The sequence below is a fragment of the Rhizoctonia solani genome, chromosome 12, assembly GCF_016906535.1.
Source record: "Rhizoctonia solani chromosome 12, complete sequence".
Lineage (NCBI taxonomy): Eukaryota > Fungi > Basidiomycota > Agaricomycetes > Cantharellales > Ceratobasidiaceae > Rhizoctonia > Rhizoctonia solani.
The window spans coordinates 1,485,500-1,512,794 of NC_057381.1; the positions used below are offsets into that span (position 1 = coordinate 1,485,500).

The window sequence follows — 27,295 nt, forward strand, 5'->3', positions numbered from 1 at the left end:
ACAAGGGCTTCGAAGGAGCTGCTTGGTCTAATTGCAGTTAACGCCTACCAAACACCTCGTTTGCCTCTCTTGTTGTTTGACTATCTCATCCATACTGGGCGAACACAAAAAGTAATACATTTCCAGAGTTACCAATCATACAAGACCAGAAGCAATGAGTATGGCGCACGCGCCAATCCCAGGCACTCTTTTACCAAGTCTAAAATCCTCGTAATCAAACTCTCAGATCTATACTTACGAAGTAAAAGAATTTAGAGTATAACGCTACCTGATGGCGTACAAGGTACAAAGGATAAAGTGTAATTCGTAGTATATGTGGGATTAACCTACGGTTTCTGTCAAGCATATTTCACGCTTCATACAGCCACCACGCGTTACGCAGACCTCCATGGCTAGAATGGTTGATGCACACCTCATTTATTTATCGTCGTAGGCTTAAGATGTATCTGTTGTTGTAATTTGGCCCTGGTCAGAGGACAGCTTTGGAGTTGCTACGTTGAAATAATTTCGTTGGGAGACCTATAGTTCATATTAGAAGTCGCTTAGTCGGGCTGTGTGGCAGGCTTATCACAGGTCTTTCCTTGATAGGAAGGATGAGACGCATTTAGCGTGTGTAGGAGAGCGTTTGCAGAATACCACACCCTTAGCTGACTTGAGCTTTTCTCTTGTCAATCTCGCTAAAAAGACAGTGCATAAATTTTCCTAAGGAGAAGCTGATTTTGGACATTCGGTTAAGAATTGCATCAAGTTTTTCTTGATCGTTCATAGGCGAGGCTCTGGGAGTTTTCGAACTCGACATGGTGTGACAATGGATTCAATTAATCAGTGATCAATGGAAGCCAGTTAGACAGAATCTAATTCTCCGCTGATCGGCACAGTTGTTAAGCCATAATGACTTTTACCTTCGAATTCTCATCACCATCTGTTCGGATTAACGGACCAAGTTCATCTGAGGCCTACCGAGCTGCAGAAGGGGTATCGCTCGATAAGAGGATCCATTCTCGGTGCAGGCTACGCCCAGTGCTCATGCGGCGAAAGCAAACAAACCGCCAGACACTTGCTCATATTCTGCCCAGAAACAGTGGGATTTAGGAGCATCCTCACAAAAATATCACCCGAATGCAACGGAATCCTTTTCGGAATCCTGCCACGATTGGAGGCCATATCTGATTTCACATCTAAGTCGGGAATCGGAAAGCTTGGAGGCTCGCCGGCAACCGCTCAACTTATGTAGGCCCTTAAGGCTACTGTCCATATGTCCGTACGGCCGCTCCCCGCCCTTATGGCGTTGAGTAGATAGCCCTTATAGCACCTGTACCAGGTCTAACGCTAACCCCCCCCCCCCTGCAGTCTCTCTCTCTGAGTAGTGTTCTCGGTTTGTGAGCGGTTTGTCTTGTTCTCATTCAGCTCGCTAACTATGAATTAATAAAAACGCAGTACATATGATTCTGTAGCTCTAAAAACAGCCAGGCCAAGGTCGCTGAACCAGTACGTCAATGATACATGGCTATTCTTAAAAGCACATCGCTAGCCTCAACGCAATCAAGCCATGACTGAGAATTGAAAGATCAAACTATAGTGTTTTTCATTCAGATGCACCAGCCACATGAAGGCCACTGACATTACAAAAGCAAGATGATTGCTGTGTATCTGCAGATGACGTGATTGGCTATTATTAGTCTCGGTATCAACTGTACCTGCCAACCAGAACAGAACATCCATGGCAATCCATACCACACTTGAATCGACTAGATGTATCATCAATAAATTATGGACGCTTCCTGGGCTTAACCTTCCTGTGCAGGCAACCAAAAATCTTGAGCTTACGGGACCTGCTAATCCAGCATCCTCGGCTTTTCGAGTCGGGGCAATTGCTCAGGTGTGTATCTCTTGAATCTTTTTAAAACTGGTCTACAATGAATATGGAATGCAGGCTACAATCGCATGTTCTGCTCTATCCAGTGCATATGTCCATCAACTTCGGCAAGGACGCAACGAACCCCAAACAGTATCAGTCGATTCTAGACACGCAGTCTTGGACTTTAGTAGGCTGATTCAGACAGAGACCGTTTGCACTAATTACTTTTACCCTGCTAGAGTCGGAAGCCTGGGTTACGCTAGACGGCAAGTTGACCCCAAACGCCTGGGACCCATTGGCAGGCGTATACGAAACGCAAGATGGACACGTTCGAATTCATACCAATTTTCCACAGTATGTACATCCCCTCGAGATCCACAAAGAGAGCCCCTAATCGTGTATAGTCATCGAGATATCATACTCACTGTGCTCGGCCTTCCGATCCGCCCCGTTCCCTCCCGAGACCAAGTCGCGAAAGTCTTCAAGTCTTGGCTGAGCCAAGACTTCGAAGATGCGGCGACGCTTGCTGGAGGATGCGTCTCCAAAATTCGCTCTTTCGACGAATGGGACGCTCATCCGCGTGGAATTCACTCGGCTGGCAATCCACCCTTGCAAGTATCGCTCACCAAAACCGGAGAAGCCCCGGTCTGGAAAGTTCCGACGAAACCGGGAGACATGCCTTTGGCTGGCGTGCGAGTTCTTGACTTGACGAGGGTGATAGCTGGGCCCGTGTGCGGGCGCACGCTGGCCGGTAGAGTCCCGTTATTTCCCCGGTCCATAGCTGCGCTGCTGACATTTGGCTAGCTCATGGAGCTGACGTGATCTGGATCACGTCTCCCAATCTACCGGCGCTTCCCGCACTTGATATAGACACGTCCCGCGGCAAACGAACTATCCAGCTCGACCTGAACGATGAATCTGATCTGGCGATCTTCAGGAACTTGCTCAAAGACGCAGACGTCTTGCTTCAGAGTTAGTAAGTACCCTCTAACCCAAGATGGAATGGGTTATTCATATATGCAACCAGTCGACCTGGCTCACTCGCTAGGCGCGGATTCAGCCCCGAAGTACTTGCCGAAGAATATCCCGGAATCATAACAGCGAATCTCAGTGCATACGGAACCGAAGGGCCTTGGGGAGGTCGTCGAGGGGTGTGTACTCGCATTCTGTCGTTACGGCCATTGATTCCCTAAGTACGACGCGATAGTTCGATTCCCTCGTCCAGGCGGCAACAGGGTTCAACATCGCAGAAGCGGAAGCCTCCACCACAGATCCCGGCAGCCACTCGTCCATCCAAGCGCTCCCGGTTCAAGCACTAGACCACGGTGGGGGACATTTACTCACTCTTGGCATTAATGCTGCACTTGCACGTCGGATCAAGGCAAGTCGTATCACCTCGCGCGTTTGCCGCCTGAGTAAAAAGATTACCGAGGAATTTAGGAAGGTGGAAGTTGGAACGTTGATGTTTCTTTATTGGGGGTCGGTTATTGGCTCCGTTCACTCGGACAACTAACACCGGCACTCCAAGGGGATCGAGTTCCATCGCGTAGCATACCCCAAGCCCCAGAAATAGAAAACCTTCTTGTCGACGTGCCGGTACGTAGTGTAGATCCAAAAATTAATGGTGGGCTGACGATAAGAGTGTAGGCTGAATTCGGACAACTTCGGGCCCTGCGCCATGCAGCTGTGATGTCGGAGACACCAGTCAAAGTCGGGGTTGCACCTAATGGACTCAATGCATCTCAGCCCCAATGGCTTCCACGATGAGTCGCGGATAGGGGAGGAAAACGGGGAGGGCATGCCGATCACGGCTGGGCTGTGAAGAGACAAGAATTGTAATGACGACGTAAATATGCGTTCATCACCCCAGTGGCAGGATTGCCAATTTCGAAGGCTGACCGGTATCAGGACTTCATTTGCCACGTGTTTTATACATGCCTTCTGTCCACATAACCTTGCTGGGCAAGACAGATCCCGACCGGGCCTCATTTCAGGGCCTTCTTTCCAGCCGCTTTACTGATCCTGCTCAGTTTCTCACCAGACTCTTGAACAACCAGTGCCAGCTATTGAGAAAAAAAAATAAGAAATAGGGATTAGCACGAGGCAAAGAAAACTTGCATCAATTACGCCCGTCTCAAGGGCCCGTATAACGCGTAATTCGGCATCGTCAGAAGTTCCAGCCGAGGTGTGCTGTGGATAGGCCGCGATCCATGGTGGGGGGTCCTAAATACATCGGTGGTTGTGACTATATGTGAAAAATGCAAGGAAACTTACGGAGCCTGTACAAGCGGACGGGCTAACACCATCTTGAAGCTCAAGAAAGATACCAAATGACATGTCTTCTGCGATGAGCGTAAGGGAAAATGGGAACCCAGGGCTGATGAGAAGACACACCATCTGATGGCAGGTCGCCCAATTGGGCCTCTACTAAACTTAACTTTACCAGAAACGAACGAAAATGCTGGGGCAACGCGAGAAACGGCAACGAATTTTGAACTCTGTAACAGGAGAGGTAGGGATGATGAAAAAACAGTAAATTAGTTTGATGCGCCAAGAAACGACGAGACAAGATAGCGTACACCATGTCTTTGTTCCATCTACTCATCTCGGACGGGCCGGGCTGGACCACCGTCTGTAACGAAAAGATGTACCTTTCTAGTGCTATGTCTTGACCGCTTTTGATAACCATGACCATCTTGTCTACTGTACCCTACGCGATGCATTGTAGCCTGGTTATGATAGAGATATTCGTGCCTACCAATAGAAGCTCATCGCGAACTGCGGCCACTGCGCCCGCAATATACTCGTTCAACGCGGGGTGGCGCGACTGATAAACCGGTGCGTCCCACTTTCGCCGACGAACAAATAAATCGGGAGGATAGACACCTCGAATGAAAAGAATCGTATGAATTGCAACTTCTACTGTATATGCCAAATCAGAGAACGCCCTAGCAAAGTCAAATCCAAGCAAGGCACATGACGCACAAAATTCAACAAGTTCTCTAACGGTTTCTTTAACGAGAAAAACCGTCAGTCTGGCATGAGAATGCAGGTGTGTGTAACTGACGATTGAAGGTGAGCCCTCTTTCGCCGGAATGGTCAACTGCGGCCTTGGACTTGGACTTGGACTGGTCCATCAAGCGGGAGTGGCAAGGTTGCTCCAACCGTTCACGTGCACGTGATAAGATATTAACGCGGGCCGGAGGGTCCCGTAGCCAATCTCTTGGCACCTTGACCCTCGACGGCCAGAGCGTCAATTAGTAATGGTTCTATGCCAATAGTTTCAGCCTTCTTAGAAGCTCAGGTTTACCGGGCACACCAGAATGCCACTTCGAATGGGAGAGGTTGGAGATGACAGCGCACAGAAACTTGCACAAGTGAATATGCCATTGCCAAGGCTATCGCAAAGGTATATATACCCATCTCGCACGTGGCCAACTAAGCCAGGCACATAGTAGCCACGGACCGCGGTCAGGGACGCGGGAAGGCGGGCCGGCTAAGGTTTAAGCCAAGCCGTTACTCCCCACGGGGGCATCCGGGGTCCCCGCCTTCGCACATAAAAACCACCGCTGCGAGCCGTGTGTTCTCTAGGCTGTCCCTCTTGCCCTTTCCTATCATCATGTCTGACCAAGAGCTCGCCGACAACAAGGTACATGCCACTCACGAGAAACCACTCTCGTTATGGAGAGACATGGTGGTGAACCGATCCAGCTATCTAATGGCGATCAGCGCGTGAGTTAAAATGGCTGAAAACTATTATCTCTGCTAACTCAGTTTCAGCTGCTGGGGTGGTATGCTCTTCGGGTGGGACACTGGTCTCATCGGTGGCATTGTAAGTGGACATTAGAGGGTAAAGAATCTATCTTTGACAGGAATGTATAGCTCCCGCGCAAGTCCTTCAAGCACTCGTTTGGTCTTGACTCGCCCTCCATGGCCAAGGACTATGCCAATCTTCAAGGATGGATCGTAACAGTCCTTCAAGGAGGTGAGCAATCACCACGTGATTCTACTCCGAGATATCCCCTAACTCTTTCACAGGATGCTTCTTCGGCGCTATGTCTGCGGCGTTCATTTCTGATCGCTTTGGTCGCAAGAAAGCTCTATTTGTTGCTGCATTTTTGTTTTTCATCGGCTCCATCCTTCAAACTGTCCCTGCTCTAGGCGGCCAATCTCCCCGTAGCTCTTTGAACCAGCTTTATATCGGCAGGTTCATCGGTGGCTTGGGAGTTGGATTGGTCAGTGTGGTGGTCCCAACATATGTCTCTGAGTCGGCCCCTCGTTTGATCCGTGGTCGTCTTACTGGCATGTACCAACTCGCCATTGTGTTCGGTATCGCTTTTTCCTTCTGGGTCAACTACGGCCTCCTCGAGCAATACGGCGATTCCAATGATGTTCCTCAACAATGGCGTATCGCATTTGCCCTCCAGATGCTCCCTGGTCTCCTTTTAGTCGTCTTCATGCTCTTCCAGAGCGAATCTCCTCGTTGGCTTGCTGAAAAAGGACGCGATGAAGAGTGCAAGAAGGTTCTTGCCCGTCTGCGTAGTGTCAGCATCAATGATCGTGTCGTTGAAGACGAATACGCGCTCATTAAGGCCGACTTTGAGGGTCGCGTCAAGCTCTCGTTTGCCCAACAGTTCCGTGAGGCGACTTCATCTCGCAAGATGTTCTACCGCTGCTCCCTGCCATTTATTCTCATGGCCTTCCAACAATGGACTGGTGTCAACTCGATGAACTACTACTCGCCCAAGATTTTCGAGTCGCTTGGTCTGAAGGGCTCGTCTGCTAGCTTGCTCGGCACGGGTATCTACGGTATCGTTAAAATTGTCATGACCGCGCTCGTTCTCGGCCTTGGTGTGGAGCAACTCGGCAGGAAGAGTTTGTTGATCTGGGGAGGTCTCGGCCAGGTTGTGTGCATGTGCTTCATTGGGTGAGTCTAGACTTTGCCGATCCGAATTGATTCTGATTGTATTCCAGTGCTTACCTCAAGATCCATACTGATGGCACGGTTATTCCTACTTCCTACGTCGCCATTGTGGCCATCTACCTCTATGTCACCTTTTACTCGTTCGGATGGTCTGTCGCCCCTTGGCCCGTGATGTCCGAGTCGCAGCCCAACCACTTGCGCTCACTCACCATGTCCATCGGTCTCATGTCCAACTGGCTCTTCAACTTTACCATCTCCAAAATCACTCCCATCCTTCTCGAAGATATCACCTATGGTACTTACCTCCTTTATGCTGGTACCACCATGCTCGGTGTCCTTTGGACCATTTTCTTCCTTCCCGAGACTGGTGGATACTCGCTCGAGGAAATCGGTGATCTCTTCGAGGGCTCACTTGTTACCCGCTCGCTTTCCGATAACAAGTTTGCCTTTAAGCGTATGCGTGAGGAGGACCGTGACCAGATTCGACAGGGTCTCCGCCGCTATGGCTCTTCGACCGGTTCTGGCTGGAATGATGAGAAGCACGTGGATGAGCGTTTCGAGAGGAGTCAGCAGGTTAATGTTATGCCCTCTGTCGCTGAAGAGAGGCGTTGAATCGCGTAGTGTATGATCTTATGTCTTGTGGCGTTTCTCGGGCTACTTGTGTACTATTTGTTTCTTTATAGTTTGGAATGACCGTACGATTGTTTTCACATATCCATTGAGTGATGCATAACCTATTGGCAAGGTCTAATTTGCACTGCACCTAAAGAATTTTTGCTAATGGCACAAACACACGCCCAGTCAGTTCGGGCAACACTGACCTTTGTTTTCCGTTTCTGACGTCACTGATGATGGAGCGATAACGCACTAGTTGCCGGGTACCCCCGATCAAATTGGCTACTAGTTCGCTTAGAGGTAATTATTGGGCATATGTTTGATCCGTCTCGGTATGTACGAGATACGCATACTTCAGCCTCCTGCGGCCAAAGTTATTACTATCGGCACGTAAATCCAATCTGGCTTGAGAGAACGTGGTCATGCTCCATGCACAATATCCTATTACCCTCTTGGCTTCCGTTATCGCTCCTTTCATATGAAGAATCAATATCGATATCCGCATACATCTTGCCCATCCCAATTGATCGTCCAGCATATCGAGTTCGAAGTTGGGCATCTTGTCGCACGTTATCAGGCCGGCTTTTGGCAGAAAGTCTCGTGCTGTGTTGGCTTGTGACTATTGTCTGTTGTTGTAGATTTATCTCATATTTTGCGAGTTGACGAGGCAAACCTCCGTACATCTTGTAATCTTTGGTAACCCTTGTCTTACCGGGCCGGTGATATTGTGGTAGGTGAAACGCAGTCGCTGGAGGCTTTTCGTGCGATATTTTATGTGTGTAAACCCTCTTACACTCACTTTTTTGAATCCTATTTTAGTCTACGTCGTGTTGGGACTGAGTCCTATAGTGTACTATAAACTACTGGGAGTAAACATACAGTCTCGTAATTCTCTGCCACCCTAAGCCTTCGATCAGAACGGCTGTTACCTTGGGTGGCCCAGTTGACAATCCCGGGCGGTCAAAGTGGACCCAGGCTCCTTCACTGGCATCTTTTTGAGAACAAGCAATGTATACTAGAACAACTAGTGGTTTAGTTAGCTATACGTGCATGTGTTATATACACTAACAGTCTGGTCCGACGGCAGGGTAAGTAGCCAAACTCAAACTCAGAAGGAAAGCTCGCCATAGGCCGGAGAAAGCCCCGTATAACGACAGGCTCTTAGCCCCAAGTCTCTTGTTTATTTTCTTGCATATGTATACGTAGCTCTTAGCCAAGATCTTTTGCGTGTAGCATTTACCTTCCGTATTCATGCCACAGCCAAATGTAGCAGCAGCGCGACTACCTTCAATATCCAAGTAGCATATATCTGCCCCTGCTCCGTACTTATGGCAGATACGATAGAGTAGCCTCAGGAAGTCACCAAGGACTTAAATGACAATGCCGTAGCCACAAAATTAGAGTTTTTGTTGATTTGAGACGGCACACCAAAAGTTTACCTGTCAGATTTTGTGCCTGCGCTTCGCTTTTTGACTGGTTGACCGTCTCCTACGCTTAGCAATTATGTACACTTCTCTTTTGTATCATTAAAGAGATGAGGATATGTTTTCCAACCCTAGATAGATCTTTTTCCCCCGATTTTCTGGTGCGATGTCTCGGTATATAAAGCAGCGGGTGCTAAAACGTTGGCCTCTTACGAGAGTTTAAAGTCAGACCAACACAGATCGTACAATTTGTAGTGAAAATTCTAAATGCCGCTTGGCCATTTGTTGGTCATAGGATTACCTGGTTGATATCCTACCCTCATTGTGTATCCGCTATCGTGATCAGGCTAGTATTTAGCTTGTAAGAATTTGTATTTGTGATTCGATAAAGAGAGTTTCAAACCCGAACTGGTTCTCTTTGAACTGTGAGTACGTCCAGCGAGGCGCGCGACACCGCGCGGTAAGCGCGGCCAATTTGTATGTTATTTATACTGGACCAAAGCGAGTCCAATGTACTCACCCGCTAATACATCCACAAAAAGGGATCTGAACTCTTACTCGCATTATGTCCAGCTATATTCTACTGGGAGTATGCTCCCTTGTCGTTGCATCTGCCAGTATCCTACCGCCCCGAAGCGCCGACATTGAGTTTTGCCTCGCAGATCAGCCGTGCTTTCCGCCTCCAGATGTTCTGGCTCAGTTCAATGCCAGTATTTCTGGGCGGCTTCATTCCGAGCGACCAATTGGCGCCGTGTGCTACAAAGGTCAGTTTTTACGGTACGCTCAGACCGATTGGCAATCTGAATCAGCGTGCAGATGGTCCAAGCTTTAACCAGGCAGCCTGCATTGAAGTTGCAAAAAATACGAATAGTTCCAATTGGAGGGGTAAGAATAAAGCAACAGGTCATAGCTTGGTACCGTCACTAACGCCACATATATTAGTTGAGCACTTTCCAACATATCAATATATCAACTCGGAGGTCTGTGCCCCCACAGATAATTGTAACGCGACGACCCCTGTGCACAATAGAACATGTGACCAGGGTCGTATTCCCAACTACTCCGTTCACGCAGAAACAACTCAGGATGTGGTTGAATACGTCCGTTTCGCTACCAGATACAACTTGCGCATCGTCATCAAGAACACAGGCCACGATTTACTTGGCAGGAGCTCCGGGAGGGGCGGGTTTGCACTATGGACGCACAAGCTGAATGGGATTCAGTTCAACCACACATTCACACCTGAAGGATGCTCAGCGAATGTGGATGGTGGTGTGATAACAGTGGGCGCTGGCGTTCAGTGGGGCGAGGTAAGATGCATCTTCCGTCATGAACCTCATGTGTAGCTAATGCAGTCCTGTCCTCAGGCGTACAAGTTTGCCAACTCGGTGAATCGTACTATCGTAGGAGGGGGTGCATCTTCAGTAGGATCAGTAAGCAAGATCTTTATGTTTGATATGGTACTTGCTCTCAACGCTGAATTATAGGCCGGTGGCTTCCCTCTTGGTGGCGGTTACTCACTGCTCTCCCCGTCGCTAGGACTAGGCCTCAATAACATGGTCCAAATGGAGCTTGTGACTGCCGATGGTCAGCTGCGAACTATCAGCGAGTGCTCCAGCCCCGATCTTTTCTGGGCAGTTCGTGGCGGAGGTGGGGTACATGGGGGGCAACGACTAAGGTGACATACCGTACACATCCCAGAGCCGAAGTCTATGTCGTATCTTTCAATGCTTTAACCGCTAACATGTCCGAATCCGTGGTCCGGGAAATAGTCCTTCGATGGGTCAAGCTTGCTCCCACACTGGGCGATCTGGGTGTAGGTGGAGCGACAATATTCTCAGGCAAAAGCCTGAGTATCATTGCGCTAGCCCAGCCGGCTTTTGCGACTCTCTCCACGCTAAAGGAGACAATGATGCCGTTTACCTCTTGGCTAGCCAAGCAAGGGGTGCTTAGTACCGACCTCGAATCTACCGTAGACGGTACTCCAATCTATGCAAGCTACATGGATTGGTACGATTTCTTCACTCGGTCACTAGCAAGTGGCTCCGACTCTCCCGCTGGCGGTGCTGGCGGTAGCTTACCGTCGCGCCTTGTACCTAGGCGATACTACGAGTCAAACCCGGAAGGTCTCGCGGAGATATTGGTTGGGGCTAGTAAAAAAGATTTTATTATCATTGGTATGACAGGACCTTTACGCTTTGCAAGAGATCATCCCGCCGCTGCCAATGCTACAAGTGTTACTCCTGCTTGGGTAGGGTTTTCGCTCCTATCTTGTTATGGAATACGCCCGCTAACATACTTGTTGGCTCAGTATCAATCACCTTGGCACATTGCCTCTGGCGTGACTGCCCCACTGCTACGCGAGTTTGCGAAGGATGGGGGAGCGTACTTCGGAGAGGTACGTTAGTCGGCGCCTTCTTTTCATTGTTAACCTCACGTGGTCTTAATCACTCAGTCCGACATCAGTGAGCCGAACGCAGCCGAGGCCTACTGGGGCAGCAACTATCCCGCTCTGCTTCGCGCCAAAGCCAAGTGGGACCCGAACAACGTGTTCCAAGTGTGGCACGGTGTTGGCTCGCCTACGCTTGCGGCCAAAGCGCATTCAACGTGTGCTTAAGCATAATCGTTGCATCAATGGCAGAGGGTATGGTAGTCTACTTAGTTTATCGTGTGGGATGAGGAAATGTTCTGTTCGAAACCACCTTGACCATGGCCATAGTTGTTCAACTTGACTTTCAAACTTCCCATTCAATCTATTGTATCGAGGTCTAATCTATTTTTTACTCTCACTGTTGTCGTGGTGCTGTAGTATATTCGATAAGCGAGAGGAGTAAACTGAGAAAAGAGCTGCGCCACTTCCAGCTCAGCAGCATGAACGGAGGGGGGGGGGTCAAAGACCATAATCTCTCAGCAAGTTGAATAATGCGCTGTTGCTCTCTGGTACTGCATACACCTAAAACCAGTGTTCTGGCTGTTACGATGTCAAAGTATTTGGAAGTTAGGTCCCCAACGGCTCTAAGAATCAGGGCAGGCTTTAGTCCTGATACGTCGGCACACACACACTATATTGCCGCGCGAAGAAGGGTCCCAAACCATTGGATTAGCCACCGGAAATCCCCTTGGAACAAGCCGATGGTCAGACGCTAATTTCCCTGCCCGTGGTTTCCCGCACTCCCCGATGGAACTTTGGGGTCGAAGGGTGAGGCTATTCTACGCAAAGTCCACACGGTGGGTTTGATTGTTTGTATTTTCTATTTCCATTGTTTGAAACAGCTCAATCGATGCTATGGCGGAAGTCAGGGTGTACATTGGCCACCCTTCAGGTTGAACCTACTCCCGTGTTTATTGACGTGTTTTCGATGCGGGGGCGACGAGTAAGTCTATAGATTTGTCAAGGGACATACCTCTGGACAAAAGCTAGTCATTTCTCAAACAATCTCCGGAGCTCTAGAATCCTAATGTGACTATATACATATTGTTATATAGCCGAAGATTATCATTACACACCACACCTCCACTCTCACAGGCATTTCTAGGAGCGATAGGAAAGCACTACTATAATGGGTAATTCTGTACAGTTCCACTCGGAACTTCGACGCCATCCAATTTGACATATATAGTAGGGATTTACCACGCTCGGCCCGCTTACAGTAGCGGCTTTGTCACACTTCGGTTGTGATTAGAATGTCCATATCACTCCTGATTAATTTCGGGTTTGGGGTGCGCAACAAATACACGTGCTGTTTGTTATTGTGGCTACATGTCGAGGCAATATCTGCATCGGCTACAGTCAGCAATCAATCCATAACCGAAGCCCCGTAATCAAGCACAACGGAGGTTTTGATCAAACCCTTTCTCTCATGTGGCGGGAACCTTTAGCACCCGCACACTGAAGTATGTCAACTTTCGAGCATGCCCACAGTGTTAACACCGCCGATATTCCGATACACCCAAACTCCTGCCACTTTACATTTGGGCCCCACCCGGCTGCATCTTTCCGGGTAGTGAAATCGAGTGGGCACACGAGGCCCAAAGTAAGCTGGCCAAGTCCCCCCCCCCCCCCAAATAATAATAATAATAATAATAATAATACTGGATAAACACGCCCCTACGCTAGCAAAAGATATCAGAGCGCCCAGACTGGGCATAATGCCCGGTCCTTAGTTCCACAAGTATCTCCTTGCAACCGACCAGAAAACGACCTCTCTTCTCCCTCTATACATCTTATCATACATACATCGTGTTAATCTTAGAGCCACGTAGGACACACCAACTAAGGTAACCACCCGAACGCCAGAAGCCAAAAAGGTAATTCACATCGCGTGGATGGGCATACACGTATCCGCTGGTGGCGGACCTCCTCTATATCATAATGAAGGTCTCGTTGCTTAAATATCTGCCTTGATCTCCGAGCACCGGATCATTTACATATATCATAGCGTTTTCTCCCAACGTAGGGGATCTAGTGGGAGGCTTGAAAGCTCCATGGATACCTGAGGCTCAAGCTTCGACGCAGGGTCAGATGAACAATTTAGTTTCTGAGTTTCTTCGTGTGGTACCTTTCGGTCGTATGGTAGAGTATATCCTCATGACGGAGATTGAATATTCACCAGATCGTATCTACCAAATAGGCGCGTATTGACCCAAACATGCCCACCAAAATTTGGGGGTAGGTACTACAGGGTGCATGCAATGTTGGGGATTATGAGTCAAGATTCGGACATCTGTGAAAGCTATATATTAACGGGGAGCCACCTTTGACTGTGCCAAGGGGATTAGGGATGTCGAAAGGGCCAAGAAATCACACATAACCATGTTTAAGGGCTGACTGTGGGTTCACGCGAGTAGTAGTTGATATCGTGAGCACTAACAGATAGGATAGAAGCCGGATCGGTATTGTTGATAGCTGGTACAAGTATCTCTCCAAAAGGTGTCGCATAATCCAATTCTCGAGCCAGCCTTTGCTGGGAGCTCATGCAAAGTGCCTATCCATGTCTACCGAAGAGTCAGTACAAGTTCTAACGACAAAACTTATCCATAAGGTGGGCGTCAGCGATCGCCCACTACCTAGCCCGCGGATGCACGCTTTTACTTAGCGCTGAGGCAAAAATCACAATGAATCCGAGGTTTCTCGTCAACTAGGATGAATTCGCACAAAAAACGTGGTAAAGTTGTGCAAAATATACGTATAGGTGTATATACGTGGTCCAAATCTCATTAGTCCTAGTTTTTACGACGCTGCATTCAAAATACGGGCATCCTTGGCGGCCTGCACGTGATACGTGAGTGACGCTGTTGCTCGAGATCGATTTCTCAGCTGATCTACAGGCTCCGGGGTCTTTGTCATTCACTCATAAATGGATCGTGTGCTCAGAGTTTGAGTTATCACTCAGTATCTCAACTATGATATACGTTGCTGTGTTCAAGTATATATCCTTGCATAATCACTTTTCTCCCTTTTTTATAGATTTTTTTACTTGGACGAATTGTATTAGTTTCCAAATATACAGAAAAGGACCCCAGAACTTCTTGCTGACCTGATTAATCTGTTGAGGCCGAATTACAAGTGCTTGCGAACAAGAACCACAGGTTTCTTGCAACACATAATCCATCCAACCTGGGTGTATTTTCGATGCACCACCACGTATAGCACATATACTGAAGCTTGAAGAATAGTCTCGTACTCCCATTTGTTATCCACACAACTTTACCACGTTTTTTGTTCAAATTTGCTCTTGTTGGCGAGAAAGTGCGCATATATGGCGAATTTTCGCTTCAGCGCCAATTAAAAGCGTACATCCGCGGGCCAGGTAGTGGGCGATCGCTGACGTCCACCTTATTCCCTAATTATTTAAAGCTAGATAGAAACTAATAAGCAAGCCGCACTATTGCTCCTGACGCTAATAAATTGAAACTGACAAATGTTGAAGCCGCTATTGATTCGGCCGCGATCACCAATGCGCCTTTTTTAAACACAAAAAATCTGTCTTACCAGAAGTATTGGATGGCACATAAGTCAAACCGCACAAGAATAAGCATAGAATACTACGAGCGCCAGGTCATCGATGATAGATACAGAGATTGAGTTCGTAGCTTTGGACTGGATAGACTAAATTCTGCGCGACACGTGCATGTTACTCTTTACATAACTTCTATTTGGTCAACCCACTTGTGATCATGTGTCATGAACGGTAGTCAGATAGACAGATAAGCACACATATTACTAAGCTTATGCATCAAGGTACAAATTGATTTACATCTCTCAAAGTATCCCAGACTAGGTAATTGTCCATAAACAAAGGTCAGGGGTGCCAAATAAAGCGTAGCGTATCAACGTAGGTAATCAGAACAGTGCGCTTCTCATTTTAAATTATAGGTCGCCACCAACTGCTTTCTTTGATAAATAACAATTGTCTTTGTTCATACCCAGATCCGATTCCATATCCCTCACCACCAGGTTTTGTCTGGCGCTGAACATAAATACTATTAGCGCTGTCGCCTCTCGATAAGAGGTGGTAGAAGGAGAACGCAGTGAGTGTATTAGTAGCTGGTGCTGCAAAACTGCTCACGCCAGGCTCATTTCATGAATGCTGCACGGTGATCATGCTTTGCTCCTACATAGACTTATTTAAAGTCTAAGGTTAGAGCGCCTTGATATGCCACAATGTTACCCAGTTGACCGTGGGGCTATCTACGGGTAACTAAGCTAGGACACAAAGGTTGGGAGTATATAGTGGCAAAAAAGTGACAGTCAATCAACATGGGGGTCTACTTACCTGGGCTATTCTAGAAACCATTCAACTTGTTCGAGTTGATTGTATGAAAATCGGCTCTGGAGGAAGTGGATAGTGTATGTTCGTAAAAACCCGTGGGGTAAGTAATAGCTTTTAACTACTCTGTCGCTGGAATGATTGTTTTATGAATATATACTTACCACGGCGTTAACTCTCGGTAAATATTGATCTACACACAGATAATATCAAAGTCTTTCAGCTTGTGCATTGGAGTCATAACGTATACGCTCTCCTGGGTGCCGTCCTGTGAATTAGGGGAACGCGTGGGTTATGTTTTCCAAGGTACGGTTTTCTCATACCTGTTGAAAGTTGAGGAATGAGCTCAGCACCATTCTCTTCCCGCCATTCTATGAGTCTTGTGCTGGGATGCTCGTAATTGGAAGTCAGCTTAGAGAAAGGTTATCTTGCAACTTCTGGTACGAAGTACACTATGGACTCGGGACCCCAACTCCATGCATAGACTCACTCTCATGGTTTGGATCTCCTGACTAGTCGTCTTAAGATATTATCTCACGAGGCAAACTACTAAAACTACTCGATGTCCGAAGCTCTTATCCAACAGTTGCCACCGCTGTGATAGGCGTTGGTCTAGAAAATTAAGATTGCGATCTAGGATAACTGGCGCCCAAGATACAACTCTTAAGCGCAACCTGATGTTTTACCTCTCCTTATGGATACCACAGCAATTATCTGTATACTGCCTCTTCTCAAGCTACTCTATCTGCATGACCAGGCCCGCAAATTCTCGCAAATAGAGCTATACGCAACGCACGGTTTCTGGACAGCCATTCGAACCTCTTCTGTGGTCCTACTGGCCAATATCTCGTATTTGCACTTTTTTACTAGGATATCCAGCTTGGATTGACTGGAGCGACATTAATCAGGACCACCCATTATCCAGCGAATGTTCTCATGCTGTTCTCGGAAGCCGCTGCTGTATCATTGTAGCCAGGTCTCACCAATAGGTCACGATGGACACAAGCTGGATATCCCACGAAGTACAGAGAAATGATGTCCTTTTTCGTATGCACCGCCTCGTTGAAGGCTTCCTCGGTCCTTTCGGCACAGGGCATAATTCCGAACAAAATATAGCTCAAATTAGCGCCCGCGCGTTTGCGTTATGGCCGACTTCCGGAGATCGACTTCGTGATTGTCCATACAGAAGGCTGAACCAGGGATATGGGTTCCCAGGATACAGGGATCCGCCAGATTGGGACGTTCTCGGTGGTGATGATGGGCAGCGACACTAGCGTAGTGAGTGTCAATTTACGATCGTCAAATAAATCCAATTTAGAATTGCCTATGCACACAGCTTCAACGTCATGTCATCAAGCCTTAACAAGAACAAAAACGGTGCCTACAATGAGGTCCAAGCATACCGCCGGATCTGAACTCCGACCGCTGACAGAACTAGAACTGGAAAAGGTCTCGATGACAGGGTGTGGAAGTCATGAGATCCAGAACGTCGGAACGAGCTCGAAATTGGACTTTGTATGATATCTCCAAGACTTGGACTCGAGTCTGCCTCTGCTATAGTGCGTCAAGCCGCCACTCTGCGAGCTAGGGTGTATAAAAGCTCGAGCAGTAGTACGATTTTTAGCTCACTTTTCCAACCCGAGCAGAATGGCTATGAACTGGATTTACTCGATGACGGGTCTCACCCCTCCGGCGCATTACGTCGCAGAGGCTCCAAATAATTTGGCCACCGGCTGTTTCGACCTCAGCAATAGTTGGGAGGCTCAGGCAGCCTCTACGACTTATTCTCCCGAGCAGGAAGTGGTCGCTATGGGTAGTAGCGCAATTTCTGTGCAACCCCCGTACTCGACACCAATTTCAGGTTCCGGGTACTCGTTCAAGCTTCAGGGAGCCCCACCCGGCTCTCTAGATAATAATCACCATCTTCGAGATCACGGTAAGTTCACAAATTTCTACCCAGCATCTCTGTGAATACCAGTGCTGATACCGCCACTCCACCCTCTGGTAGCAATGTCCCCGTTTGCATATCAATTAAATTTGGCCACCAGCTCGAACTCGAGTGAAGGTATGGGGCTGGATACTACTCAACGTACGTACGATTTTATAATGATGTTTCTGCTGCCTATCGATCGGTCGACTTGCTTCCAGATGAATATCCTTCAGAGCCCTACCAGGCATTTGGTCGAACAGTGTATGAGCCATGTAAGTCGATGGCTAGTTCGTTGAGATGATGTATCTAATATTAGTTAATAGACGGGAGCAACTCAACGTACACGCAGGTTGGGTGTTCTGAGGCACCAACCCTTCCGGGTCGGTATCCGGCCATCCACTATCGTAATCCTTCATTGACGTCTTTTTATTCTAGGTATTTCCTACGTATATACGTCTTATCCGGGTGAGAACCGTCCTAGGCTCTTCAATGCAGAGCACCGTTATCATCCAGCGAGGTCATTGTTGGGTGAGTTCATTAGGGGTACGTTGGGAGTGTCAAAAGTAACGTCCGACGGTAGAGCGAAATACTGCAGGTATGTCCCTGGACAAGAGAGGGTCGCAGTCACCTGTTACTTTGGGCCTTGAGGGCATCCCCCTAGGTAAGTCAAAGATCTGCATGTGATAACTCGGCTAAGTGTGAGTACAGATAAGGATACGTGGACTTCGTTCGCGGTCTCTTCCCCCTCACTGGCAAGCCTTAGCTCGTCCCCGGCTTCCCTACAGCGCGGCCGAAGTGCACTTGGCACGCCATATTCGGGCTTCGAGGACTCTCCCGTGTCACAAGAGGAACCCCTTCCGAGCTACCCAGCTGCGCACCCGATTTCGAGTTTGAGCTACCAGTCCGATGGTCCTGTCAGGAGGCGCGTTTTCTTGAGCAATCGCGGCCCCGTTAGCAATACCCATGCAATTCCTTCGCGAGCTATTCCTACTGGTTCTCAGCTTCTGGCTGGCACACAAGTTACAAATGCCTCGACTGAATCTCCTAACTCATCAAGACAGGGGAAGACAACTAGAAGACCTGTATCGAACAACGGACCATTGCGCGTGGAACGTCTAACTCGGAGTACTTCCTCAAAGTCGGTCCAAGGTTACGAACAAAGCCGTAAAGATCGTCACCATCCTTACGGTCGTTCCCAAAAAATGTCCGCGCACGAACAGCTCATCGATTTTGACACCCCGGGCACTACCACATCATCGGCCAGCAACTCAGGTCCAAAGAAGACGAAAGGCAAGAAGTCTAAGGGACCAAAAGAGTACAAGCGCGTGGATTGCGAGTACGTATGTCCCGTCAAGAAGGTGCCCTGCGGTCAATCTATGAGTCGAGTGGCAGACTTGCCACGACACATGCAGAGACACAGGAGGACTGAACAATCTATGGTTGAGGACGGCCTCTTGTCTCCGGACGAGCAAACGAATTTTGAAAACTTGAAAGCGGACGAGACCACCTTGTGTAAGGGATGCAGAAAGTCACTTAGTCGCATAGATGCGTTATTACGGTAAGTTGATCACTGCTATATATTGATTGAAGTGACTGATAATCTACCCCGATCAAGACACCTGAAATATGGGGGCAGTGCATGCAGGTGGGTACTTAGTATGCGTATCTATAGAGCTTTATTGCTGACTCCATGAGTAGGCGCCATTATCCCAAACTCACTATCACAGACTAGTGTGTAGAAGGAAGTAGTGTAGATAGAAAGATATCATTCTCTAGATTGTCCCAGCTGTTTTTTTTAGTAATTTTTTCCGATGTTATTGAGCTTTTTGCCCTCCTAGCATGATTCGCGTGACGCCAGCCTTTGTTTTCCTACCTGTTTGCGATAAACAAACATGTGTATATTAGTGTAGCATACTAAGCGTCTGTGCTATCCTCACTATTTTTCATCTGGAAAACTAGAGACAAAGGTCCGTTGACGTATGAATGAGGCAATGCGAACCAACTAGTCGGCCGGATGATGAGACGCCTGAAGTCTAATCATGTATGATAGTTCACAACAGGAACAGAGTAGGGGTTTCAAACCCTGGTCGATCAAGCCTCATCAAAATACCTGTCTCTGTAACACAGTTCCCACTCCCACTTCCGTAAGCAGGAATCTCATCACGGTGGTTCTACCCACGCGGTAATTTTGCAGCCTAAGTCAGCCGTGATCATTATTTGCGTTCGTGGAATGTCCTCTGAAGGTCCAGCCCGCTTTGCCATATCTATGATAAATTGTATAACAGTCAATCCCGCGCTCAGTGATTGATGAAAACAGGTCCAGGAGCAGTTGGCATATAAATCAGTCTCAAAGGAAGAATGGGATCGTGTATAGGTGGGAACCGATAAAGATTATCAAACGTTCGGGCTTAGCCTGATATAAAAGACATGTCAAATTACACCAATTGATCCGGGTAAAAGGTACTAATCTCACCAGTCATATCGTACCAATTCATCCAAGTTCACAACTGTAGATGAAGCAAGCTGTCTAGCTTCTAGATACACCCACATCTTCGTGCAGATGTGTTAGTCGAAGGAGCAAAGCGGCATGTGGCAAATTTACAAACCTTGATCATCGCTCCGACGTTTCCACTGGGAAGCTGTGCCATTGCGTCTCGTGCTGCCGTTTGCCTTCCCAACTGCCTCAATATGGGAAGCGAACTCTTGAGAAGATCCATGTCAGGATCTAGTTGACGCCCGATGCCCTCTAGCAACAGCAACGAGAGGACTGTGTTCACAAAATCAGCTTCCATACGGACGTGGTGTGTCCGTACAGCCCGCAATACATCGTACAAAACGTCCGCGATTTTGATTTTTCCAAGAGAAAATGTCTTGCGCTTGACCCCTAGTACCATATGTTGAATCTTCAGCGCAAAGACGTCAGGATCGATGGCGAGGTGTGGAGAACGGCATCGCTGGACCATTAGCTGTCCCGCACGGTATCCGTCGAACTCGGCTATCGCTCGGAAGAGATCAAGAAAGTTCCGGCGATTCTTCTCCGAAAGCACAGTTACAAGTCCGGCATCGAGGAGTACCAGTTCAGGCTGGTAACCGTCCTCCTCAAGTTCGTCAAGCGCTTGGTGCCATTCGTCAGGAGAATTCGAAAGTCGTCGGAGATGCGCGACAATGACGTCCGATTCGGCATGAGCGAATTTATTGAGTGGCGGTCCAGACTTGTTAAGAACTGAAGAGAAGAAGGTGAAAAACATGTCGCGAGTGCTGGGCTTGTAGAACTTGATCATGATGTTTCCGGGGTGAAGGTCAGAATGCACGAAATTATCCAATAAGAGCATATTCTAAAAAGTGTATCAGTAGCATGTAGCTAGAGCAGTGATCACGGGCACTGACCAGGAACGCGTCCAATCCCAAGTTAGCAATTCGATGATCAAATGGACCACCACCGTGTCTTAAGAAATACTTGAGTGGGACTGCATCGGCATATTCCTCGACCAAAACTTCGTCTGTGCTCCAATTGACCAATGGGCGAGGGAATACGACCGCTGTTTGTACCCTGCCCGATTTCCCGCCTTGACCATCACGTCCGAAGTTTTGCTCAAACTGGACAAGATTCCGAGCCTCATGTCTGAGATCGATTTGTTGTTTCATCATCTCTCCGAATACCCGAACCTCATCAGGAAGTGATAACCATTCGAGTCCGGGAATCATATCGATCGCACTCGCGAACACAGAAAGAATGGTTAGGTCGCGGGAAATATGCTTTCGGACATGTGGGTGAAGGATTTTGATGGCGACAGATGTCTTTGGGGCCTGGGTAAATGCGGGTACAGTACCGGGTTGATCGACGCTGTCTGAAGTCGAATTGGTGGTAAACGGATGTAGATCGCTCTTCAGAGTTGCACGGTAAACCTAATGGGTGACTATGAGGCCAGCTCCCGTATGTATAGAGCTTAGTTGGCTAGTGGCGCACCTGTGCAATCGCACCAACGCCCATTGGCGATTCCTCAAAGGCCTCAAACACCTCGTCAAAGGAGCGACCGAACACACGCTCGATGACTCTTCTCGTATGAGAAAACCTGTGGGGTTTCCCGTTGGAATGCAATGAACCAAGCTTCTCACATAGGACAGCCGGGAAGAGGTCTTCTCGTGACCCTGCCCACTGTGATAGCTGCGAAGGATGCAAGAGTAAGCCCTAAATAATCGGTACTATTTGGTAATTTACCTTGATGAATGTAGGCCCGGCACGTTGCATTGCTTTGACAAGAAGCCCGTACCACCATACCGCACCCCACCTGTCACCCCCGTAGCGATCTTCTGGCGACCCGATAAGAAGAATTGGAGTGGTCAATATCACTGGGATGAATATGGTTACGAGGTGCAGGAACCGAAACCCTGTGCGTATGGGTTCCCAAATTCGGGAGCGGAGAAATTCGTGAAGTTGTGATATCAATGACGTCTGAGACTCGTAAGGCGAATCAATTCGAATAAGTTGGGGAGGGGCGCCTCGTGGTATGATGTTGGGAGAAGATAGGATCGAGCTAATTGAAGGAGGAGTTTCCTGAGAGTACATGAGCAGCCCGCCGCCCAGGGGGACGAGGAGCCATAGCAGAGAAGGGGGTGTGTGTAATGGGAGTTGATGTCGGGAAAGGGTATGAGCAGAGCGGAACGGTACATGCAAGGGGTTTAGACAGGCTTTCCGTTTCTGAGATCCAATTTGCCTCATTATCCCAAAGTAGTGTGAATGGGGACGCCGAAAGAGCTCCCGAGATGCCATATGTGAAGTCCCGCGCTGGAGGGCATAGAAAGACATGGTCGAAGCCGGGATAGAACCAAAAGACAAATAACCAGGAGCAATACCCTTTTGAAGGGTTAGAGGAACGGTGTCAATAAACCCTAAGCAGGTGTGTGGTTGGTACGTACTAAATATGAGATTCAGATACCTTTGGCAGGTGAAACCGACTGACTTTACTCCAACGACGTCACGTCACTCCTGAGGAAAATCTGAACACACAGAATTTCAGGTAAGTCCTCATTTATCGAGCAGATATATCAATAAATGCTGTACACTTAATTAATGGAATAAAATAACCATTACGGTATAAGGTTATTTTGAGGAGGTGGAAGGAAGAAGATTAATTTACAAATAGAGCTCATTACGTAATAGCTCAAGGGCGCTAAGACGACACTGCCACTCGCTTCTGATCTCCACACAACAACCACCGGTACACAGTTGTTGTGCCTTGCTGTTTTGTAAACCACCACTTTCTAATAAACGAATTTATAGCCAGTCAATATGGGTGGTACGTACGACTCAAACATCATATAAGACTGAATGCGACTCATCATGTGTATTGCTTCTAGGTGGCGACTTGAACATGAAAAAGTCGTGGCATCCGCTCCTGATGAAGAATCAGGAGCGGGTGTGGCTCGAGGAGAAGAAAGCAGTATGTGATAGCAAACACGTCTGTCGTTGTTATTCACTTACTTATTTTGATTCACGTAGCTCGAGGAGAAAAAGAAACTCGACCAACTTCGGAAGGAGCTTGAGGAAGAACGTCAACTTCAAGAGCTACAACGACTTCAAGAGGCTCAAACGGGGAAAAAGAAAGTCGAAAAATTAGAGTGGATGTACGCAACGCCGGCAACTGGAGGAGGACCAAGCGCAAACGAGTTGGAAGACTATTTGTTGGGAAAGAAGCGTGTGGATCAGATGTTGAAGGGTGACGAGTCTAGCAAGGTACGTTTATAACCCTATGTGAACCCGTAGGATAATATTAATCGGGCAACCCTAGGTCGGTGCATCACACAAGAACTTTATTGCGGTACAAAACGCAAATAATGTTCGAGACACTGCGGCCAAAATCCGAGAGGATCCAATGTTTGCGATCAAGCAACAAGAACAAGCCGAATACGCATCACTGATGTCCAATCCGCTCCGCTTGCGTGCGATGAAAGAGCGAGCAGGGATCATGGACGAAAAAGATAAGGCAAAGGACAAAGAGGAGCGCAAACGTCTCAAGAAAGAGAAGAAACGTGAACAAAGACAGCGCGACGAAAGATCTTCATCACCCAGAGGGCGCGATTCTCGGCGACACCACGATCACGAGCGTGATCGCCATGAGCACCGACATAGCCATCGAAGGGACGATCGATCCCGATCCCCTGATCGCTCCCCCCGTCGTTCTTCTAGATATGATACTTCTCCTCGTCGCCCCCGCCACGACTCTCCGCCTAGATACAGGCGCTCGGACGACACCCCACCTCGTCACAGCCGTAGATCTAGGTCAAGGTCGCCCGCTCGCCCCTCCAGGCAATACTCTGACAACCACGACAACGAACGACCATCTGGTTCCCGACCTTATAGCCGTTCTCGCACACCTCCCCGATACCGTGAACGTTCTCCAAGGCCACCACCCCGTAATCGCTCCCCCCCGCCGCCGCGTCGTCGTTCCCCAGTTCCTCATCGACGGGCTGGTTCGCCCCCTCGTGGCCCACCACAACTCAGCGCTGCCGAACGCGCAGCTCGACTCGCAGCCATGTCTTCTAACGCCGACGCAATGCAAGCGGAACGTGACACCCGGCTTACGGAAATCAAGAAGCTTGAAGAGGCCGAAGCTGCCGCTGAAGAGGCTGCCCGTGCAAAGGCCAGCAAAGAGGGAGGCAAGGGTTCGTTCATGCGCGACCAAGAGAAAGCTTTGTACGGTGGTGCTGGGATTGACTTGGCTGAGAGGCTTCGTAGGGGAAGGAAGGACTTGGTTAGAGAGCGTGATTAGGAAACTTTGGGACTAATGTGTGTCGAAGGTTGTTGGGATGTATAATTACTTGCCACTCATTGTATTTATTTGTTGAGAGTATCATACTAAATATTCCTCAATATCCAGATCTCCCCGCGAGCGTTATTAAAATCCCAAAGTTGGTGGTTTAGGTAGCGAGACAGATAGGTTATTATCGTAAAACAACATACATGCATCATTTACTACCAGTGCGACCAATCTAAATCAGAATATTATTTCGAATATAATTCGTTGCGCTAACACGGAAGTCGTCTCGAATAACTGTTATGTTCCCTCTATCAAACTTCAGGGACTGACCAGAAGACCCATACTTTGGCCAAGCAACACCCACACGGGATTTAGTTCGTCTTAAATTTCTAAAGAAAGCAACTCACAATTGGGATCAGTAGGTGCTCCTGGATCAAGTTTATAGGCGAGGGTGACCCTAACGTAACAAAATGTTCAGGCGTCGATGCTAGCTCATGGCCATGGCTGAATCATACCAATAATCGATCATAGCCGCGCTTAGGCCAATGAAGGATTGAGTTGCCCTCTCTGGGTATTCTTTAAAGAAGATCAACCCAAGCTCAAAGCCGTGGCTGGCCCCGAATTCAGGCAATCGAAGACCTGTTAGGGCCCACTGATATGACCTGCTGTACTTTTTAGTATCTGTTTCCTGACAGTGGATGTGTTAATTGCGTACCATGCGGGGACACCCAACTTGTTCGCAACTTGCACGAAGTCCCGCCGAGGGGCCTAGGATACGGCAAAATGGTTACATTCCAAAGTCGCATCCACTATAGGCAACTTACCTCAAATAGCAAGTCGCCAAGAACACTTGCAGCTCTTTTATACTGAGTGGCTCTACCAAACGTATCATTCCCGGTATTATAAGGTGAACCAGCACTAGGATCTTCGGGGTAATATTCGAGCAATCGCTTCGCGGTCGTCTCGTTGATCACGCCAAACGTGTGAGCGGGCAATTGAATCGCGAGGAAAAACACTACGTCTTCAGTTGTTGCGGGGTTGGTTGTAAACATGGTACCCTCGTCTAAGCTTGCTAGAGCACAATGCAAAGTGAAGTTGAGGTAATTCGATGATGGTGCATTGGTACTTACTGCCGCATACAAAAGGAATTCGAGTAAAATTTCCTCGTCGGATTGTTTCTTTGGGAGGGCGAGTTAAAAAAGAGTCTCCAGATGAGAGAGTAGGTCCAACAGCGGATGGATATGGGTCAGGCGACTTGAGCCCAGGTGGTAACTGAGGGTATCTTAAATAATTGGTCGGAAACATGCATGAGCTAACTGGGCCTTACCTTAAATGAATTATAGTTCGCCTCCCTCGGTGTATCTGTATTCGCATGTCGTAAACATTCGAAATTATCGGAGGCACATCCTGTAGCATTAGCTATGAAGTCGTAAGAAGCTTGTCGAGCCGGGTATGAGGCGCGCAGCGCAGCGTGTCTATTTTGTAGCTTTATAAACGAGTAAACTACGATAAATTAGCGAGGCTTACGTTGAAGGAGCACCGCTTTCCATGAGAGCAGTGCGGAATATGCCACCATGGTTTCCGTCCTTATACATCATCTGATATGCCACACTCATATCTCCAGCCGATTCTCCGAATATCATTACCTGCGGAATATAAATATGCTTAGGCGGAAAAGCCGTTGTCTGATTTAAAGCACCTACTCTCTCCGGGTCCCTTTCAAATGAAGCGATGTTCTCCTTTACCCACTCAAGGGCCAAGCGCTGGTCCTTCAGACCAAGATTGAGTGCACCAGCTACTTCGGATTGTGTACCCGGCGGGACTTGTACAGAAAACAACTTAGTGTTTAATAAATTCATACAATTGCTGTAAGACTTACACCCATAGATACCAAGGCGGTAGTTCATGGCTACATATATAACAGGTTTTTCCTATATGTGCATCTTTGAGTATTGGACTAAAATAGATGGTGGATGGCATCCCTACCAATTGGAATGCAGTTCTCACCAAACCCTCGCCTGGATATCCTATTATTTTTCCGTTCAGAAATCCGCCTCCATCTTAAGGGTGTTGAGTTTTAAGCGTGAGGGATATGCACAGATGCAAACTTACATATCCATACCGTAACTGGTAGCTTCGTGGTAACATTACTTGGCCTTCCTGAATTCGGTAGTCGATTAGTCGGGGTAAACCTGGCCAACACATTCCAACTTACATAGATTGAGGTGGAGACAATCCTCAGAAACTGGTGAGTATGTAATTGGAGCGCCCTGAATACAGGTGGGGCCTTCAACGGTTACATCGGCAATGGAGTTATTGCTTTCTGGAGCCCAAGTCTGGGCAGGCTTGAACCGCAATGCCCCAACAGATGGCTTAGCGTAAGGAATGCGAAAGAATACGTCTTGATTACCGGTTGAGTTTCGAACACCAAGGTAGGATACACCGGAAGCGCTGGCCACAATGACCTTGTCGCCGTTGACTACTGTAGAGAGCCAGAGTGACAATACAGCACCCAAGAACTTCATCTTGGGTCAATGTTCAAGTGAACTTTCGATTCTTTGTAGGCTTTTATACACAAATTTCGCATCATTAGAGTTAAAGAAAACACATATGTTGAGGCGACGGACCCTGCTGAACCTGAGCTTGGCATACTAGAGAGCGTAACGCGCAGACGGACTACGAAGGTACCATTCCGCCTGTAATCGTGTTTTATGCCGAGAGAGCAGCATCGTTTTGAGCTCAACGTCATAATCAGAGGTGGATAGAAGTGCTTACCTGATCTGTTCAAGTATAGCGAGCCAGAAGTTTACACCCGCAATAGTGCGTCAATCACGTAAGGCTGGCTTCGCACAGTGGAACTGGCGTGCCGCGGGCGTGAAAACCTTACCACGAATTATAAATTAACCAGCCACTCAAGAGAACAGACAATTGGTCGGCCGAGCACAGTCCGAGTATAGCTTGCTTAAAACGTCCGAGAATATGCATACGAACATGTCTTCTGTGGAAGTTGATGGCA

General features: G+C 48.1%; 8 protein-coding genes across 8 annotated transcripts; 5 read left to right on the plus strand and 3 right to left on the minus strand.

Annotated features, from left to right (window-relative positions):
* Positions 1-1,720: 1,720 nt before the first annotated feature.
* Positions 1,721-3,625, plus strand: RhiXN_11718 (CaiB/baiF CoA-transferase family protein; the record flags this gene model as incomplete). Its single annotated transcript, XM_043331533.1, has 9 exons — positions 1,721-1,879; positions 1,934-2,045; positions 2,098-2,212; positions 2,263-2,609; positions 2,663-2,834; positions 2,886-3,009; positions 3,066-3,337; positions 3,409-3,454; positions 3,506-3,625. 9 exons carry the CDS (start codon positions 1,721-1,723, stop codon positions 3,623-3,625), a joined length of 1,467 nt encoding a protein of 488 aa, XP_043185043.1.
* A 218-nt stretch (positions 3,626-3,843) lies between these two features.
* On the minus strand, positions 3,844-4,995 carry RhiXN_11719 (mitotic spindle assembly checkpoint protein MAD2B; the record flags this gene model as incomplete). The annotated part of the gene is made up of 8 exons (XM_043331534.1): positions 3,844-3,921; positions 3,986-4,081; positions 4,133-4,200; positions 4,253-4,356; positions 4,438-4,568; positions 4,617-4,780; positions 4,844-4,870; positions 4,926-4,995. The coding sequence occupies 8 exons, from the start codon at positions 4,993-4,995 to the stop codon at positions 3,844-3,846; spliced, it is 738 nt and encodes a 245-aa protein (XP_043185044.1).
* Positions 4,996-5,477: 482 nt separating this feature from the next.
* On the plus strand, positions 5,478-7,394 carry RhiXN_11720 (Sugar (and other) transporter; the record flags this gene model as incomplete). Its single annotated transcript, XM_043331535.1, has 5 exons — positions 5,478-5,590; positions 5,639-5,690; positions 5,741-5,843; positions 5,897-6,785; positions 6,833-7,394. 5 exons carry the CDS (start codon positions 5,478-5,480, stop codon positions 7,392-7,394), a joined length of 1,719 nt encoding a protein of 572 aa, XP_043185045.1.
* Positions 7,395-9,386: 1,992 nt separating this feature from the next.
* Positions 9,387-11,438, plus strand: RhiXN_11721 (FAD-binding domain protein; the record flags this gene model as incomplete). The annotated part of the gene is made up of 9 exons (XM_043331536.1): positions 9,387-9,585; positions 9,638-9,706; positions 9,764-9,801; positions 9,865-10,131; positions 10,189-10,254; positions 10,309-10,471; positions 10,525-11,072; positions 11,133-11,219; positions 11,277-11,438. 9 exons carry the CDS (start codon positions 9,387-9,389, stop codon positions 11,436-11,438), a joined length of 1,599 nt encoding a protein of 532 aa, XP_043185046.1.
* A 5,800-nt stretch (positions 11,439-17,238) lies between these two features.
* RhiXN_11722 (uncharacterized protein) lies at positions 17,239-19,253 on the plus strand (the record flags this gene model as incomplete). Its single annotated transcript, XM_043331537.1, has 9 exons — positions 17,239-17,527; positions 17,600-17,680; positions 17,740-17,793; positions 17,845-17,901; positions 17,957-18,064; positions 18,117-18,182; positions 18,230-19,079; positions 19,137-19,166; positions 19,220-19,253. 9 exons carry the CDS (start codon positions 17,239-17,241, stop codon positions 19,251-19,253), a joined length of 1,569 nt encoding a protein of 522 aa, XP_043185047.1.
* A 737-nt stretch (positions 19,254-19,990) lies between these two features.
* On the minus strand, positions 19,991-22,328 carry RhiXN_11723 (ABC1 family protein; the record flags this gene model as incomplete). The annotated part of the gene is made up of 5 exons (XM_043331538.1): positions 19,991-20,071; positions 20,128-20,856; positions 20,909-21,427; positions 21,489-21,686; positions 21,741-22,328. The coding sequence occupies 5 exons, from the start codon at positions 22,326-22,328 to the stop codon at positions 19,991-19,993; spliced, it is 2,115 nt and encodes a 704-aa protein (XP_043185048.1).
* A 565-nt stretch (positions 22,329-22,893) lies between these two features.
* Positions 22,894-24,291, plus strand: RhiXN_11724 (pre-mRNA-splicing factor CWC25; the record flags this gene model as incomplete). Its single annotated transcript, XM_043331539.1, has 3 exons — positions 22,894-22,962; positions 23,022-23,255; positions 23,311-24,291. The coding sequence occupies 3 exons, from the start codon at positions 22,894-22,896 to the stop codon at positions 24,289-24,291; spliced, it is 1,284 nt and encodes a 427-aa protein (XP_043185049.1).
* A 299-nt stretch (positions 24,292-24,590) lies between these two features.
* Positions 24,591-26,804, minus strand: RhiXN_11725 (carbohydrate esterase family 10 protein; the record flags this gene model as incomplete). Its single annotated transcript, XM_043331540.1, has 13 exons — positions 24,591-24,622; positions 24,687-24,736; positions 24,795-24,941; positions 24,995-25,047; positions 25,104-25,351; positions 25,410-25,551; positions 25,607-25,754; positions 25,807-25,925; positions 25,983-26,101; positions 26,159-26,210; positions 26,392-26,439; positions 26,495-26,524; positions 26,580-26,804. The coding sequence occupies 13 exons, from the start codon at positions 26,802-26,804 to the stop codon at positions 24,591-24,593; spliced, it is 1,413 nt and encodes a 470-aa protein (XP_043185050.1).
* Positions 26,805-27,295: the final 491 nt, after the last annotated feature.